At 44.6% G+C, this 18,728-nt stretch overlaps 1 protein-coding gene across 1 annotated transcript in view; it reads left to right on the plus strand.

Annotated features, from left to right (window-relative positions):
* Positions 1 to 18,728, plus strand: part of NUDT3 (nudix hydrolase 3) — a 103,557-nt gene that overhangs the window by 48,976 nt on the left and 35,853 nt on the right. Inside the window, exon 4 of the mRNA XM_077299167.1 lies at positions 8,326 to 8,410. Within this exon, the coding sequence (XP_077155282.1) occupies positions 8,326 to 8,410 (85 nt within the window). The remainder of the gene's footprint in view (positions 1 to 8,325; positions 8,411 to 18,728) is intronic.

Here is an 18,728-nt window from a genome sequence, read left to right on the forward strand (position 1 = left end):
GACCAACAAACAGATTGTGCTGAGAGGGATGTACTGTGTCTTGCGAAAGTATTCACACCTCCTTGGCCTTTTACCTATTTTGTTACATTAGAACATGTGTGATGCATCAGCACGAAATAGTCTGTTAGTGAAGTGAGAAAAAAATATAGCATAATTTAAATTTATGGGATCAAATAACTCAAAATTGGCATGTGCATATGTTCACCTCTTTCCCCTAAGGAGACCTTGACGACTTCCCAGGACAGATGCCTGTTTAAAGAGGAGTTAGTCAGGGTAACTGAAACCGTCCGTTTTTCAGATTACACAAGCACTATTCTGACCATTAACTTTTTCTCTGCAGGCCATCATCACAAGCAAGGCCTTTTTGTACAGCTGATCAGAAAGGCAATTCAGTTGACACCAGGACCACTATCTCGGATGAGTCAGCATCATAGCAGTTACCACTTGGTAGGTCAGTGGATATCTTGATATCAGTCCAGCAAATTCACACTCCTCGGTATTTCAAGTGAACAACAGGTTTCAGGTTTTACCCACCTAGGACAAGATCGGTTTTGTGAAGTTGCAGGACTTCTGTGGACTTCAACTTCCAGCCAGTGTTTTTATCTCACGAAGAGACCTCTCAATCCAGGTAGCCCAGATCAGGCTTTTCTGCTGAAGAACAAGGGCTTCTTCCTTATTCCAGCCTTTACTAGGAATATATTCCTCTAAATCTAGAGACAGGGGTTACTGACTTGTCTAGCAGATCTTTTTTGCTTGGCAGTATGGGATGCAGGTGGCTTACACTTATTTAGGCTTCTTCAGACGTTGGGAGACCGCTGATCAGATACACCAGGATTGATGCTTGCTGAGTAGGGCAGTACTTTTTTTTTAGTTGCATTGGGCATTTATCCCTTTTGAGGCGATAAGTTCAGTACTTGATTTTATCCTTTATGCTGTCTTTGACTCCACCTTATCTTAGTCCTGTTCACCTACAGTGCTTGATTAGATAGCTGGCAGTGCTTCCATCCTTTAACCTCCTATGGCAGCCCTGGCTAAATTTGTCTCATTTTGGTATTAATGATGGTTGTTCAGACTATCGGCTTCTGATAAGTTACCTGGATCCCCAGGGCGGATATTTTACGTCTCTGAGGATCTCTCAAGTAGCCTACCGCCTACACTAGAGCTTCCCCTTCAAAACACAAAAAAGCACAGTAAAACCAAAAACACTGTTGCAAAAAAATCACAGACAGCAAGTGCTGGTAAAAAGATGGAAAAAACAGGGTATTTGGTTGATACGTTTTTTGCAAAAAATGTATATTAAGCCGCTCTACCAAACGCCAAGGTATACCCATATCAGAGCAGTCCTAGCTAATGTATGTAATCCCTATCTGATGTATTTAAAACCTGGTCATATGTTTGTATGTAACGGCTTGTTCACCGTGCGCGCAGCTCATGTGTTCTGGTTTTCACACTAGAGTTTCCCCTTCAGTAGGTGTTGATTCGGGACAAATGTATGGGCTCTTGCACATTCCAGAGGAATCTTGGTCTTTCTTAGGGCATGATTCTCTTTTTCCAGCTTGATCTGAATTTTTTTTTTTTTTTTAAACTGTTTATTTTTGAAAGATTTTCCTTTTTCTTGTACAAATAACATCATAAACATAAGTATAGTTGTAGAAAAATTATGCAAAACAATGCAAAACATTTTAGATGTTTCTTCCAGTGGCACAGTGCGCACCACTGCTGCTCCTACTAAAATTAGGGCAAACATCTAATGCATAACCTAAGAGTAGGTGGGGTACAGGGAAGGGATAGGGAAAAAGCCAGGGAGGGGAAAAGACAAAGAAAAAATAAAAAAGGCACGTAACATCAGTTGGTTAGCTTAGCTACATAGTCATCCCACGGAGCCCAGATGCGATTGAACAAATCAAGTTGATTATTAATACAGGCCGTAAGATTCTCCATACGTCTCATTTCTTTAGTCTTCATCTGGAGTTTTTTCATAGTGATCTGAATTTTTAAAGGTTGGTTCTGCTTAAGATTCTGCAGTCTGAGTCAAGAAAACCCTGTTCATTGTGGCAGATGCCCTGAAGCACCAGCTGTCCTCTTCTTCCCAATTTTTTTAGTTCATTTAGTTTACCTACAAGATTTTCTGGTCCGCAGTTTGGTCGGCTCCCGGGCCTTTTGGATTTAGTTTGTCTGCCTAAGGTTAGGGAACAAGGGTCTTAAGGATAACTTTTCTGGTATTTAATATGAAATATTATCTGTTTCAAAGGTGAAAAGCTATGGGCAGTGTTCGTATGGCAATATCATCCTTTTTAAATTTTTGCATGCCTATATTGAGCTAGAACAGACTCGCAAGAGCCGGGTTCTTACTTTCTTATCTGGTCCAGCAGAATTTAACTTGTAGTCCATGGGTCATGACTGCCTTTCCAGGTAGGGTGAACTCGTGGCCACTGTGTTTTTACCAGGATCTGGGAGATCTCTAGTGGGACCTGTCGCTCTTAGGTCTTCCCCATCTTGCAGATCAGAGAGAACACTCTACTTCAGCTTTCTAGTGATTTTTCTCCTTTCTAGTGATCTCATTGTCTGGAATAGTAGTCTGGCATTTGGCTCTTTCATTTAGCCTTGGCCGGGTTCTCTGCCTTTTCAATTTAATAAGGAGATTGCTCTCCTTCCTGTAGGTGCTTCACCTCTCATCTTCCTGAGAGGCTCTCACATAATCTGACATAGAGCTGTGCATCTCTGTCTCTCAGAGCTTTGAATGTCTTGTTGTCATCCTGGTATGCTCTGGCAGAGGTTCGACTGCCTCTATGGTGACATTGCTCACTGAATCAGATCAGGCATTAGCAAGGCTTATAAGGCAGTTGCCAGTTCTCCCCATTCAGGATTAAGGAGCACTCTGCGTGGACTGTAAGAGTTTCCTGGTCTGTTCTTCTTCAGGCTACAGTGCTGCAATGATGTAAAGCAGTGTATCGGTGCATATCTTTTCTAGGTTTTACAGAGTCCACTTTTGCTTCTGCAGATGCAAATTTTGGCAGTAAGATCTTACAGTCAGCAGTTGCCCAGGCGGCAGCTTGACCAGGAGTGTAAAATTTCTGTGGTAACAGTATAATATTTGCTTTTTTCATTCCCACGCTAGGGACCGCTTTAGGATGTCCCATGTTTTGTGTACCCCAATGAGACGAACGAGAAAAGTAGATTTTTGTTACTCACTGTAAAATCTGTTTCTCATAGTCTTCATTGGGGGACATAGCACCCACCCTTGGTGCCCCAGTAAGGGGGCATTTACTTTATTTTTCTCTCAAGATGTAATTGGATTATTTTGCTTTCATAATTCTATTTTGTGATTCTCATACTGCTTTCTTGCTAAACTGGAGAGCCTGATGCTGGCAAGCAAGGTATATTCTGCATGGAAGGAGACAATTTTCAATTACCGTAGTTGTTTTAATAGTGTCAGCCTCCAGGTGACAGGAGATTATCTCATGGTTTCTGTGTCCCCCAATAAAGACTACGAGAAATAGATACATGTTGAATACCAAAAATCTACTTTTTCCAGTGTTTACTGAAGGGTTTAACTAATGTGACAGTTCTATAGATAGAGATGTTCTGAGTGTGGTGATACCAAATAAATGTACTATGTTTATTTTTGTTTTTATATTAATATATGTATGTATTGGTATAATAATCTTTTTGTTCTCTATTTTTTATTTTTTTTGCTTTTTTTATTTTGCGCTTGTTTTTTTTCTCTCCATATTTGTGTTTTAAAACTTTTTTTTTTTTTTTTTAAATGAATCCCTCCATGGGACATCACCTCTCCTTGCCCTGATCACTGATCTAATACCCTGCAATGCTTCTGTAAAGCATCTGCCGCAGAATGTAACTGTATCGGCGTGCTGTGCTGTGATAGTTACAGTAGCGTAGCTCCGGGTGGGCCCCCTCTGAGCTCCGGGCCCGGGGCGCTCACACCCTCTGCCCCCCCGGTAGCTAGGCTAGTGGTGGGTGTTACTGCAGGGTGTCAGCTATGCTGTATCACTGATACCCACTGACAGTCGTGTCGGCTCTTAGTGATTCGACACAATAGTCTTGCCGTACATACCGGTATGTGGCGCTTTGGGGAATGCACCTCCCGCTGCACCATACATGTATGGCAGGTGTTGTGAAGGGTTAAATAGCACTATTTAATATGCTTGTTGTGCTGAAAAAAAAAATTCAAATGGGGGAAAAAAACAATGTAGAAGTAGTTTTTTGAGCTTTGGTTATACACTGTTCTTTGTAGTAGATATGTTAACTTTAATTTGCTGATTTGAAGAATGTGTTTTTGTAGTATCATATTGAGGGTGCATGCTTTTTTTTTTTATGAGAAAATGAGGATACACTAGTGCCCTGAAGATAGTTTGAGATAAGTTAAGCAGCTGCAGACATAAACAGGTCCTATGTGAGCGCCTGTGAAGAGGGATTGACAAGTACACATGCAATGCTGTTGTGCTACTGACCAAATACTAAAGGGTTAAGGAAATTGAAAGAAAGTGACCGGAAGATGATCAGCAAAAACTGTTGAACTCAAATTAATTGCAGAGTCCTAAATGGAAAGATGCCATATGATAGGAATGACAGTTATCAGACAGACATATATACATACGGTATATCAATTGTGTTAGGTGGCTGAAGGTAGGAACAGAGAAGCAAAAAATATTGCTTTAAAAGGCACATATAGTAAATAGAAAAAATATGTAAGAAAAATGTATCTAAATTTTTTTTAGTTATTAATATAAACGTTACGTGGGGTGTGTTTGATATTTTTTTTCTTACATATTTTTCTCCATATTTTCTTATTTTTCTATTTTACTGTCTGTACCTTTTTTAAATCAATATTTTTGGTTTCCCTGTACCTACCTTCTGCCACCAACACGATTGATATATGTATCAAAATATTCTGATCTAAGTTCACTGGCAAGGATATGCACTGTTTATGGCTATGCCTGCGTGGTGTCTAGGGATGCTACTGGCCGGATTGCCCCTGGCTCTGCAAACACATCGCTTTCTACAAGCTTGCTTCTTTAGGCCGAGGACTGAGGTTCCACAGTAGATGACAGCAAGCAGAGAACTCGCGGAGAAACAGCACGCCGCTCAGCATAGCATTTATCTGAAGAAGATTCATTGCCATTCGCACGTAGGTGATATACAACAGATTGGCCGCAGAAGGTTGTGGGATCTCACTCTGAAGGCCGGGATCCTGATAGCCCGAACATCGGGCCCGACTTTGGTAGACAGTTATGTTCTAATGTCCTCTGAAAGGGCCTAAGGAGCACTTAAGAGTAATTATGACACTAACTGATATATAAATAAATATATATATATATATATATATATATATATATACACACACTAGCTGTTTCCAGCCAGCTAACGCTCGCACGCTCATTGCTATCTAATTAACGCTGCTGGTGATTATGCAATTAAATGTACATTTACCTTGGCTGAAGTGGTTGAATTACATAGAAAGGTAGTGCTGCGTGTGGTAATGTGGGAGGGAGGAGCCTCGTGTGGTAATGTGTGGGGATGGAGCCTCGTGTGGTAATGTGTGGGGATGGAGCCTCGTGTGGTAATGTGTGGGGACGCAGCCTTGTGTGGTAATGTGTGGAGACGGAGCCTTGTGTGGTAATGTGTGGGGACGCAGCCTCGTGTGGTAATGTGGGTGGACGGAGCCTCGTGTGGTATTGTGGGTGGACGGAGCCTCGTGTGGTAATGTGTGGGGACGGAGCCTCGTGTGGTAATGTGGGGGGGGATTATGTGTGGTAATGTGGCAGGGGGCGGGATTATGTGTGGTAATGTGGGGGGCGGTATTATCTGTGGTAATATGGTGGGGGGTGGGATTATGTGTGGTGATGTGGTGGGGGGCGGGATTATGTGTGGTAATGTGGTGTGGGGGCAGGATTATATGGTAATGTGGTGGGGGGCAGGATTGTGTGGTAATGTGGTGGGGCAAGATTATGTGTGGTGATTAGGTGGGGGTGCGGGATTGTGTGGTGATTAGGTGGGGGCGGTATTATGTGTGGTGATGTGGGGGGCGGGATTATGTGTGGTGATGTGGAGGGGGCGGGGTTATCTGTAGTAATGTGGCGGGGGCAGGATTATGTGTGGTGATGTGGTGGAGGGGCGGGATTATGTGTGGTAATGTGTGGGGTGGGATTATGTGTGTTGATGTGGGGGTGCGGGATTATGTGTGGTGATGTGGTGGGGGAGCGGGATTATGTGTGGTGATGGGCGGGATTATCTGTGGTGATGTCGTGGGGGGCGGGATTATGTGTGTTAATGTGGGGGTGCGGGATTATGTGTGGTGATGTGGGGGGGGGATTATGTGTGGTGATGTGGTGGGGGGCGGGATTATCTGTGGTGATGTGTTGGGGGGGTGGGATTATGTGTGGTGATGTGGTGGGCCGGCGGGATTATGTGTGGTGATGTGGGGGGCGGGATTATGTGTGGTGATGTGGGGGGCGGGATTGTGTGTGGTAATGTGGTTGGGGCGGGATTGTGTGTGGTAATGTGGGGGTGGGGTTATGTGTGGTAATGTGGTGGGGGCGGGATTATGTGTGGTGATGTGGAGGGGGCGGGGTTATCTGTAGTAATGTGGCGGGGGCAGGATTATGTGTGGTGATGTGGTGGAGGGGCGGGATTATGTGTGGTAATGTGTGGGGTGGGATTATGTGTGTTGATGTGGGGGTGCGGGATTATGTGTGGTGATGTGGTGGGGGAGCGGGATTATGTGTGGTGATGGGCGGGATTATCTGTGGTGATGTCGTGGGGGGCGGGATTATGTGTGTTAATGTGGGGGTGCGGGATTATGTGTGGTGATGTGGGGGGGGGATTATGTGTGGTGATGTGGTGGGGGGCGGGATTATCTGTGGTGATGTGTTGGGGGGGTGGGATTATGTATGGTGATGTGGTGGGCCGGCGGGATTATGTGTGGTGATGTGGGGGGCGGGATTATGTGTGGTGATGTGGGGGGCGGGATTGTGTGTGGTAATGTGGTTGGGGCGGGATTGTGTGTGGTAATGTGGGGGTGGGGTTATGTGTGGTAATGTGGTGGGGGCGGGATTATGTGTGGTGATGTGGTGGGGGGCGGAGCTACTGTGCAGGGGGCGGGATTAGCGAGTAATCACGATGCCTCTTATATATATAGATATATAAACAGTCTAAGGCCATGTTCACACTTTGCGGTTTTTACCGTGGATCCGCGGCGATTTTTACCGTGGATCCGCGGCGATTTTGATGCTGCGGGTCCGCAGCAGTTTCCATAGCGTTTACATTAACATGTAAACCCTATGGAAACCGCAAACCGCAGTGCACATGCTGCGGGAAAAACCGCGCAGAAACGCAGCGGTTTACAACCCGCAGCATGTCACTTCTTTGTGCAGAATCGCAGCGATTCTGCACACATAGGAAAGCATTGATCCGCTTACTTCCCGCATGGGGCTGTGCCCACGATGCGGGAAGTAAGTGGATAATGTGCGGTTGCTACCCGGGGTGGAGGAGAGGAGACTCTCCTCCAGCCCCTGGGAAGCATAAATAGTGTAAAAAAAAAAAAAAAGAATTAAAATAAAAAATGATGCTATACTCACCTCTGAGCGCTGCACGCGGGCGTCCGATCTGGGTTGCTGTGCGAGCAGGACCTGCGGTGACGTCGCGGTCACATGACCGTGACGTCACGAAGGTCCTTCTCGGCACAGCATCTTTGTAACCGGAGCGCCGGGTGCAGCGCCGAGGAGATCCAGACATCAGAGGGTGAGTATAACCAATTTTTATTATTTTTAACATTACTATTGATGCTGCATATTGCTGCATATGCAGCATCAATAGTATAGGAGTAATCCCCCAGCGGAAATCGCAAAACAAACCGTGATAAATCTGCAGGGATAACCGCAGTGGTTTTGCCCTGCAGATTTATCAAATCCGCTGCGGGAGAACCCGCAGAGCACGCCGCAAAGTGTGAACATGGCCTAAGACTTCTCAGTTCTTAATTTGACAAAAGGGGCAACCCCAGAATGGTGGTAGGTAAGGTTGTGCCTTCACCCCACTTGTTCTGAAATAAACAAAATAATGCATATATCATTTTTTAGCTGTAACCATTTTCCTCCTGAGCAGTTTCTGTGCATCATTTGGGCCTGAAATTGCTTGTGCATCTGTTTGTTGTATGCTTACAACTTGGCCACCCAAACATTGCTATTGCTGAAATACTTAATTTGAAGAAAACAAGAAATCTCTTACTTAAAGCAACAACTAATTTTTCTCAAATTAAAAATGGTGTGTGACTTTTCATCCACCCGCCCCGTGTTTTCTTCTCTGCAGAACTTTGAGCGGAAGCATAGAACATTTGTTTATGTTTTGACTGTAACGGAGATCCTTGAAGACTGGGAAGATTCAGTCAGTATTGGTAAGTTCAGTTCCTTCATTGTGTCACTGTCATGTATGTGTGTTTAAGGGTTAGATCCTTATTGAGGTTTTAGGGTATGTTTCCACGTTCAGGAAACGCTGCGTTTTTGACGCAGCGCTGAGCCGCAGCGTCAAAATAGCAGCGTCCAGATGTTACAGCATAGTGGAGGGGATTTCATGAAATCCCGTCTCCACTGTGCATTAAAAAACGCATGCGTTTTTCCCGCAAAAACGCACATGCGTTGCGTTTTTTCAGAACGCAGCATGTTGCTACAATGAGGAAAACACGCAGGAACACCGCAGGTGACCTGCCAGTGACCTCAGGTGCAGTTTTGGTCAGGATTTTACCTGCATAAAATCCTGACCAAAGCCTGAAGCAAACCTGAACGTGGACACATACCCTTAGGGTATGTTTCCACGTTCAGGAAACGCTGAGTTTTTGACGCAGCATTGAGCAGCATGCATAAAAAACGCAGCGTCCAGATGTTACAGCATAGTGGAGGGGATTTCATGAAATCCTGTCTCCACTATGCAGTAAAAGACGCATGCGGCACACCCGAGAAAACTCACATGCGGCGCGTCTTTTCAGAACGCAGCATGTCCTTACATTGCAGAAAAAACTCAAGGACAACGCAGATGACCTGCCAGTGACCTCAGGTGCAGATTTGGTCACGATTTTACCTGCATAAAATCCTGACCAAATCCTGAAGCAATCCTGAACGTGGACACATACCCTTAGGGTATGTCTCCACGGTACGGATGGGCGGCGGTATCGCCGCAGCGGCGAAGCCGCTCGGCGCTAAGCCCCGCCCCCTTAATGGGACGCGATCATGCCGGATGTGTTAACTCTTCACATCCGGGATGATCGCTCTCTCCCATAGGGCCCTGTGATATGCCTTGCGGGGACGCTGCGTCCCCGCAAGGTGTACGGGCATGCTGCGATCTGAAAAGACGAGCAGCATGTCCGTAGTCGCAGGGCCGCCGCGTGCAGGTTTCCACGCATAGTGGAGACGGGATTTCATCAAATCCCCTCCACTATGCAGGAACATCTGGACGCTGCTTGTTTGACGCTGCAGCTCTGTGCAGCGTCAAACAAGCAGCGTTTCCTGACCGTGGAAACATACCCTTACAGTTTGACAGAAATGACAAACCATAGACCGATATCATTACGTTTACAAAGCTTTATATGAGCTAGATGCAAAACATGTGTCAGAGTAGGACAAAGGGCAATCGCTGCACTTAATACTAGGAACATAATACTTGTGGCTCATGTAGAATGCTTGGATCTCCAGATTTGAGGTCAGATCTTGGAGGCCAATTCCTCTCCACCCTATGCTTCTCATGACCTTTACTGTCCCACATGCTCAGAAAAGAAGGAAACTTGGTGTATCCATGTTGCTGACCAAGAATTAAGCATACCATTTTAAGATCAACACAGATGATACAATTCTATAATGTTGTAACATCTCAATGAATCTCATTATGCCTCCATATTCACCACAAAGATAAACTGAATAGCCAGTTGGGACTGCACCAAATAGCCATTGTGTAGGAGGATACCTTTTTAGCTCCACTTTGAGCTATCTATGAACAGTCACCATTGATTTGTTATAGATTGGAATTCCTCACTTAAACCATGCATGTTATGGCAATACACAAAGCCACTGATAATTCTAAAGTATTGCAGAAATGCACTTTCTCTGGGTGGAAGGTAGGATACCTTTACTCCTTTTTAAAGCAAAGTTTTCCTCATGCAGCCTTGAGACTAGGAGTTCTGAAGCCTTTTTGGATAGTCGCTTGGCTGTCGCTTTGTTCTTCACCATAATGCTGTTCTTTGAAAGAGAGTGCTTCAAAGAAAACTAGCACTGGCATTTCAGCTGACTGAAGCATTGGACATATACCTGATGGTAGACTAGGATACACTATTTTATATTTACTTTTCTTGTTATATTCTGAATTTATGACTTTACAAAAGTAACAGTTGCTGGAATTATCTCTTGGTATACCAAATGGCATCTTATCACATGTTCCCTTTGTCCACATATCCATAAACTCTGGACATACCGCTTGAACACTTTGTGAGGGTATGTGCACACGTCAGGATTTCTTGCAGAAATTTTCCTGACAAAAACCGGACATTTCTGCCTGAAAACCGCATGCGTTTTTTCATGCGTTTTTGACGCGTTTTTTGTGCATTTTTTCCAAATGCATAGAATTGCGGGAAAAACACGGAAAATCCGCAAAATTAATGAACATGCTGCTTTTTTTACCGCAATGCGTTTTTTTAGCGGAAAAAAACGCACCATGTGCACAAAACATGCAGAATGCATTCTAAATGATAGGATGCATAATGTATGCGTTTTTAATGAGTTGTTATTGCGAAAACCCCCCCAAAAAACCTGAACGTGTGCACATAGCCTCAGGGGCCCAAGACTTATCTTGATCACCAAGTTTTACTTCAAAATATGCAAAATAGGCTTGCTTGACAAATGTGCTGATGCTTGTCCTTAGACTGGGAATGGTGAAACTGCCACAGATATAGCAAAAGGAATCGGAGCTTTGTATTCTGCTAACCCCTTGTATACAGACTTTCGGAATATATTTTAATATAGAGCAGCACACAACCTCTCGCTACACTGTAACTGCCTAGACAAATAACCTGTTAGGGTAAGTTCACACAGGGCGTTTTTGCTGTGTTTTTTATGCTAAGTTTCAGCTGCTTTTTACAGTACCAGAAAAGCCTATGAGATTTCAGAAATCTCATGCACACACATTGGTTTTTTGTGTGATCAGTATTTTGTGCTTTGTTGCGTTTTTTTTTACAGCTTTTTCCAGCGTTTTCCACCCATTGACTTGAATGGATGGTGAAAAAACACTGCAAATACGCAGGATGACTTTTCTTGCAGTGTATTTGCTGCAAAAAGTCAAGGAGAGCTGGATGTGACTTCACACCTGGCTCTGGTACATCTAGATGGCAGGCTGCATGATACGTCCATGCAGCCTGTCATCCAGCAGAGCGAACCCGATCCCCATTCACTTGAATGGGGGTCCGACATTACAGTGTTTGACATGCTGTCATATGCATGACAGCGCGGCAAACACCACTTCTGATCGGCGGGGAAATCCTCCCTGCCGGTCAGAGAGCCGCGGTTCCCACGCTGTCAGAAAATAGCAGGAGCGATCAGCTGTGATCTGAGGTGTAAACTTCACCTCCGACCACTGGTGTCAGATGATTGGGACTACGGCTCCCGTCAACTGACACCTACAGCCGCTAATTACAGTGAGAGCAGGAGTGGCGGATGGGAGTTTTCATCTGCCGCCCCTGTGCTATAAATAAATAATAATAAAAAAACTGGCATGGGTTCCCCCCTAATTGTGATAACCAGCCAGACAAAACTCACAGCTGGGGGCTGCAACCCCCCTCTGTCAGCTTCAGCAAGGCTAGTTATCAAGAATAGAGGGGTCCTCATGCTTTTTGAAAAAAAAAAATTTGAATAATTTAATAAAACGGTGTGGGTTCCCCCCATTTTTGACAGCCAGCCTTGCTAAATCTCACAGCTGGGGGCTCATATTCTCAGGCTGGTAAGGGGCCATTGATATAGGCACCCCCAGCCTAAAAATAGCAGCCCGCAGCTGCCCAGAAAAGGCGCATCTATTAAATGAGCCAATTCTGGCACTTTGCCTGGCTCTTGCCCTGTAGTGGTGGTAAGCTGGGTAATTAGGGGTTAATGTCACCTTACTATTGTAAGGTCCGGGCCAATTTTTACAATTCTGACCACTGTCCCTTTATGAGGTTATAACTCTGGAACGCTTCAACGGATCCCGGTGATTCTGACAATGTTTTCTCGTGACATATTGTACTTCATGATAGTGGTAAAATTTCTTTGATATTACCTGCGTTTATTTGTGAAAAAAACGGAAATTTGGCGAAAATTTCGCAATTTTCCAACTTTTAATTTTTATACAATTAAATCACAGAGATATGTCACACAAAATACTTAATAAGTAACATTTCCCACATGTCTACTTTACATCAGCACAATTTTGGAACCAACATTTTTTTTTGTTAGGGCGTTATAAGGGTTAAAAGTTGACCAGCGATTTCTCATTTTTACAACACCATTTTTTTTTTAGGGACCACATCTCATTTGAAGTCATTTTGAGGGGTCTATATGATGGAAAATACCCAAGTGTGACACCATTCTAAAAACTGCACCCCTCAAGGTGCTCAAAACCACATTCAAGAAGTTTATTAACCCTTCAGGTGTTTCACAGGAATTTTTGGAATGTTTAAATAAAAATGAACATTTAACTTTTTTACACAAAAAATTTACTTCAGCTCCAATTTGTTTTATTTTATCAAGGGTAACAGGAGAAAATGGACCACAAAAGTTGTTGTACAATTTGTCCTGAGTATGCTGATACCCCATATTTGGGGGTAAACCACTGTTTGGGCGCATGGCAGAGCTCGGAAGCGAAGGAGCGCCATTTGACTTTTCAATGCAAAATTGACTGGAATTGAGATGGGGCGCCATGTTGCGTTTGGAGAGCCACTGATGTGCCTAAACATTGAAACCCCCCACAAGTGACACCATTTTGGAAAGTAGACCCCCTAAGGAACTTATCTACATGTGTGGTGGGCACTTTCACCCACCAAGAGCTTCACAGAAGTTTATAATGCAGAGCCGTAAAAATAAAAAATCATATTTTTTCACAAAAATGATTTTTTCGCCCCCAATTTTTTATTTTCCCAAGGGTAAGAGAAGAAATTTGACCCCGAAAGTTGTTGTCCAATTTGTCCTGAGTCCGCTGATACTTCATATGTGGGGGTAAACCACTGTTTGGGTGCCCGGCAGAGTTCGGAAGGGAAGGAGCGCCATTTGACTTTTCAATGCAAAATTGACTGGAATTGAGATGGGATGCTGTTGTGATCCTAGTGGTAGAGGATCTCAGAAGTACCAGCTAAGTCCGCAAACACAAAAACCAGCTCATAGGGAGGTGGTAACTTGGCTGACCGTATATCTAATCCTAGCACAACAACTAGAAGTAGCCGGGGAACGTACCTACGTTGATTCTAGACGTCTCGCACCAGCCGGAGAACTAACTAACCCTTTCAGAGAAAATAAGACCTCACTTGCCTCAAGAGAAAGGACCCCAAAGTTAAAATACAAGCCCCCAACAAATAATAACGGTGAGGTAAGAAGAAAAGAGAAACGTAAGAATGAACTAGATTTAGCAAAGAGAGGCCCACTAATTAATAGCAGAAAATAGGAAGGAGACTTATACGGTCAGCAAAAACCCTACAAAAATATCCACGCTGAATATCCAAGAACCCCTGCACCGACTAACGGTGTGGGGGGAGAATATCAGCCCCCTAGAGCTTCCAGCAAAAATCAGGAATCACATTATAAACAAGCTGGAACAAAATAGAAGCAAAGCGAATAAACAAAAATAAGAAAGCAGGACTTAGCTTATCTTGCAAAGAACAGGAGACCAGGAGTCAGGAGCAAACAGACATAGACTGACTACATCGATTCCAGGCACTAGACTGAGTTTCCAGGAAGTCTAAATAGGAACACCCAAGGCCTAACGAACCAGGTGGGTACCAACCTGGAGAAAGATGATCCAAGTGTAATACCGCTAGTGACCACAAGAGGGAGCCAAGAAATATAGTTCACAACAGTACCCCCCCTTTAAGGAGGGGTCACCGAACCCTCACCAAGACCACCAGGGCGATCAGGATGAGCAGCTTGAAAGGCACGCACCAAATCGGCCGCATGAACATCAGAGGCGACCACCCAGGAATTATCCTCCTGACCATAGCCCTTCCATTTGACCAGATACTGAAGCCTCCGTCTAGAGAGACGAGAATCCAAGATCTTCTCCACCACGTACTCCAACTCGCCCTCAACCAAGACCGGAGCCGGAGGGTCAACAGCAGGAACCACAGGCACAACGTACTGCCGTAACAAAGACCTATGGAACACATTGTGAATGGCAAATGACACCGGAAGATCCAAACGAAAAGACACCGGATTAAGGACTTCCAAAATTTTATAAGGACCAATAAAGCGAGGCTTAAACTTAGGAGAGGAAACCTTCAGAGGGACATAACAAGAAGATAACCAAACCAAATCCCCAACACGAAGTCGGGGACCCACACCGCGGCGGCGGTTAGCAAAACGCTGAGCCTTCTCCTGTGACAACTTCAAGTTGTCCACCACATGATTCCAAATCTGCTGCAACCTATCCACCACGGAATCCACCCCAGGACAGTCAGAAGGTTCAACATGACCCGAGGAAAAACGAGGATGAAAACCAGAGTTGCAGAAAAATGGCGAAACCAAAGTAGCGGAACTAGCCCGATTATTGAGGGCAAACTCAGCCAATGGCAAGAAGGTCACCCAATCATCCTGATCCGCAGAAACAAAACATCTCAAATAAGCCTCCAGCGTCTGATTGGTTCGCTCAGTTTGGCCATTAGTCTGAGGATGAAAGGCAGATGAAAACGACAAATCAATGCCCATCTTAGCACAAAAAGATCGCCAGAATCTGGACACAAACTGGGATCCTCTGTCAGACACAATATTCTCAGGAATGCCATGCAAGCGAACCACATTCTGAAAGAACAAAGGAACCAGATCAGAAGAGGAAGGCAACTTAGGCAAGGGCACCAAATGGACCATCTTGGAAAAGCGATCACACACCACCCAGATGACAGACATACCTTGAGACACCGGAAGATCTGAAATGAAATCCATGGAAATGTGTGTCCAGGGCCTCTTCGGGACGGGCAAGGGCAAAAGCAACCCGCTGGTATGAGAACAGCAAGGCTTAGCCCGAGCACAAATCCCACAGGACTGCACAAAAGAACGCACATCCCGCGACAAGGAAGGCCACCAAAAGGACCTAGCCACCAAATCTCTGGTACCAAAAATCCCAGGATGCCCTGCCAACACTGAGGAATGAACCTCGGAGATAACTCTGCTGGTCCATTTATCAGGAACAAACAGTCTATCAGGTGGGCAAAGGTCAGGTCTACCAGCCTGAAATCTCTGCAACACACGATGGAAATCAGGAGAAATGGCCGACAAGATTACTCCCTCTTTAAGAATACCAGCTGGCTCTGAGACTCCCAGAGAGTCAGGCACAAAACTCCTAGAAAGAGCATCAGCCTTCACATTCTTCGAACCAGGCAGGTACGAGACCACAAAGTCAAAACGGGAGAAAAACAACGACCAACGAGCCTGTCTAGGATTCAGGCGCTTAGCAGACACGAGATACATCAAATTTTTGTGATCCGTCAAGACCACCACACGATGCTTAGCTCCCTCGAGCCAATGACGCCACTCCTCAAATGCCCACTTCATGGCCAACAACTCCCGATTACCAACATCATAGTTCCGCTCCGCAGGCGAAAATTTCCTAGAAAAAAAAGCACAAGGTCTCATCACAGAGCAACCAGAGCCTTTCTGCGACAAAACAGCCCCTGCACCGATCTCAGAAGCGTCCACTTCAACCTGAAAGGGAAGTGAGACATCAGGCTGGCACATAACAGGCGCCGAAGTAAACCGGCGCTTCAGCTCCCGGAAAGCCTCCACGGCTGCCGGAGCCCAATTAGCCACATCAGAACCTTTCTTGGTCATATCCGTCAAAGGTTTAACAACGCTAGAGAAATTAGCAATAAAACGACGGTAAAAATTAGCAAAACCCAAGAACTTCTGAAGACTCTTAACAGACGTGGGTTGAGTCCAATCATGAATAGCTCGGACCTGGGTCCATCTCTACTGTAGAAGGGGAGAAAATGAAACCCAGAAAGGAAACCTTCTGCACTCCAAAGAGACACTTTGAGCCCTTCACAAACAAAGCATTATCACGCAAAACCTGAAACACCATCCTGACCTGCTTTATATGAGAATCCCAATCATCAGAAAAAAACAGAATATCATCCAGATAAACAATCATAAATTCATCTAGATACTTCCGGAAGATGTCATGCATAAAAGACTGAAACACTGAAGGAGCATTAGAAAGCCCAAAAGGCATCACCAAGTACTCAAAATGACCTTCGGGCGTATTAAACGCAGTTTTCCATTCATCTCCCTGCTTAATGCGCACAAGGTTGTACGCACCACGAAGATCTATCTTGGTGAACCACTTGGCACCCTTAATCCGAGCAAACAAGTCCGACAATAGTGGCAAAGGATACTGAAATTTGACCGTGATTTTATTCAGAAGCCGATAGTCTATACAAGGTCTCAAAGACCCGTCTTTCTTGGCTACAAAAAAGAATCCCGCACCAAGAGGGGAAGAGGATGGACGAATATGTCCCTTCTCCAAAGACTCCTTTATATAAGAACGCATTGCGGCATGCTCAGGTACAGATAAATTAAATAATCGTCCCTTAGGAAATTTACTACCAGGAATCAAATCTATAGCGCAGCCACAGTCCCTATGAGGAGGAAGGGCACTGGACCTAGACTCACTGAATACATCCTGATAGTCCAACAAATACTCCGGAACTTCAGAAGGAGTAGAAGAAGCAATAGACACCGACGGGGAATCGCAATGAATTCCCTGACAACCCCAACTTGACACAGACATTGCCTTCCAATCCAAAACTGGATTATGGGTCTGTAACCATGGCAGACCTAAAACGACCAAATCATGCATTTTATGCAGAACAAGAAAACGAATCACCTCCCGATGTTCAGGAGTCATACATATGGTCACTTGTGTCCAATACTGCGGTTTATTCTCCGCCAATGGCGTAGCATCAATTCCTCTAAGAGGAATAGGATTTTTCAAAGGCTCCAGGACAAAACCACAGCGCTTGGCGAACGACAAGTCCATAAGACTCAGGGCAGCACCTGAATCCACAAATGCCATTACAGGGTAGGAAGACAATGAGCAAATTAGAGTTACAGACAAAATAAACTTAGGATGCAAATTACCAATGGCGACAGGACTAACCATCTTTGTTAGGCGTTTAGAGCATGCTGAGATAACATGTGTAGAATCACCACAGTAAAAACAACCCATTCTGATGTCTATGATTTTGTCGTTCAGTTCTAGTCTGAATTCTATCACATAGCATTGAGTCAGGTGTCCGTTCAGACAACACTGCCAGAGGATTAGCAGATTTACGCTCCCGCAAACGCCGATCTATCTGAATGGCCACAGCCATGGAATCACTCAGACTTGTAGGAATGGGAAAACCCACCATCACATTCTTAATGGCTTCAGAAAGGCCATTTCTGAAATTTGCGGCCAGAGCACACTCATTCCATTGAGTAAGCACGGACCATTTCCAAAATTTTTGGCAATACACTTCAGCCTCATCTTGGCCCTGAGAGATAGCCAGCAAGGCTTTTTCTGCCTGAATTTCAAGATTGGGCTCCTCATAAAGCAATCCGAGCGCCAGAAAAAACGCATCAATATTTGCCAATGTCGGATCTCCTGGCGCCAATGAAAAAGCCCAATCCTGGGGGTCGCCACGCAAGAAAGAGATAACAATTTTAACTTGCTGAGCTGAGTCTCCAGACGAACGCGGTCTCAAAGATAGAAACAATTTACATTTATTCCTAAAATTCCCAAATTTAAATCGATCACCAGAGAAAAGCTCAGGAATAGGTATCTTAGGCTCTGACATAGGACTACTAATAAAATCCTGAATGCCCTGCACTCGTGCAGCAAGCTGATCCACACTAGTAATCAGAGTCTGAACATTCATGTCTGCAGCAGAGCTTCAAGCCACTCAGAGGAAAAAGGGGAAGAAAAAAAAACAAAAAAAAACTCAGAACTTCTTTTCTTTTAATCCCGCTTCTGCAATGCAATAAATATTCACTTGTCGGCCTGGAATACTGTTGTGATCCTAGTGGTAGAGGATCTCAGAAGTACCAGCTAAGTCCGCAAACACAAAAACCAGCTCATAGGGAGGTGGTAACTTGGCTGACCGTATATCTAATCCTAGCACAACAACTAGAAGTAGCCGGGGAACGTACCTACGTTGATTCTAGACGTCTCGCACCAGCCGGAGAACTAACTAACCCTTTCAGAGAAAATAAGACCTCACTTGCCTTAAGAGAAAGGACCCCAAAGTTAAAATACAAGCCCCCAACAAATAATAACGGTGAGGTAAGAAGAAAAGAGAAACGTAAGAATGAACTAGATTTAGCAAAGAGAGGCCCACTAATTAATAGCAGAAAATAGGAAGGAGACTTATACGGTCAGCAAAAACCCTACAAAAATATCCACGCTGAATATCCAAGAACCCCTGCACCGACTAACGGTGTGGGGGGAGAATACCAGCCCCCTAG

Source organism: Ranitomeya variabilis, chromosome 3 (assembly GCF_051348905.1).
Source record: "Ranitomeya variabilis isolate aRanVar5 chromosome 3, aRanVar5.hap1, whole genome shotgun sequence".
NCBI lineage: Eukaryota > Metazoa > Chordata > Amphibia > Anura > Dendrobatidae > Ranitomeya > Ranitomeya variabilis.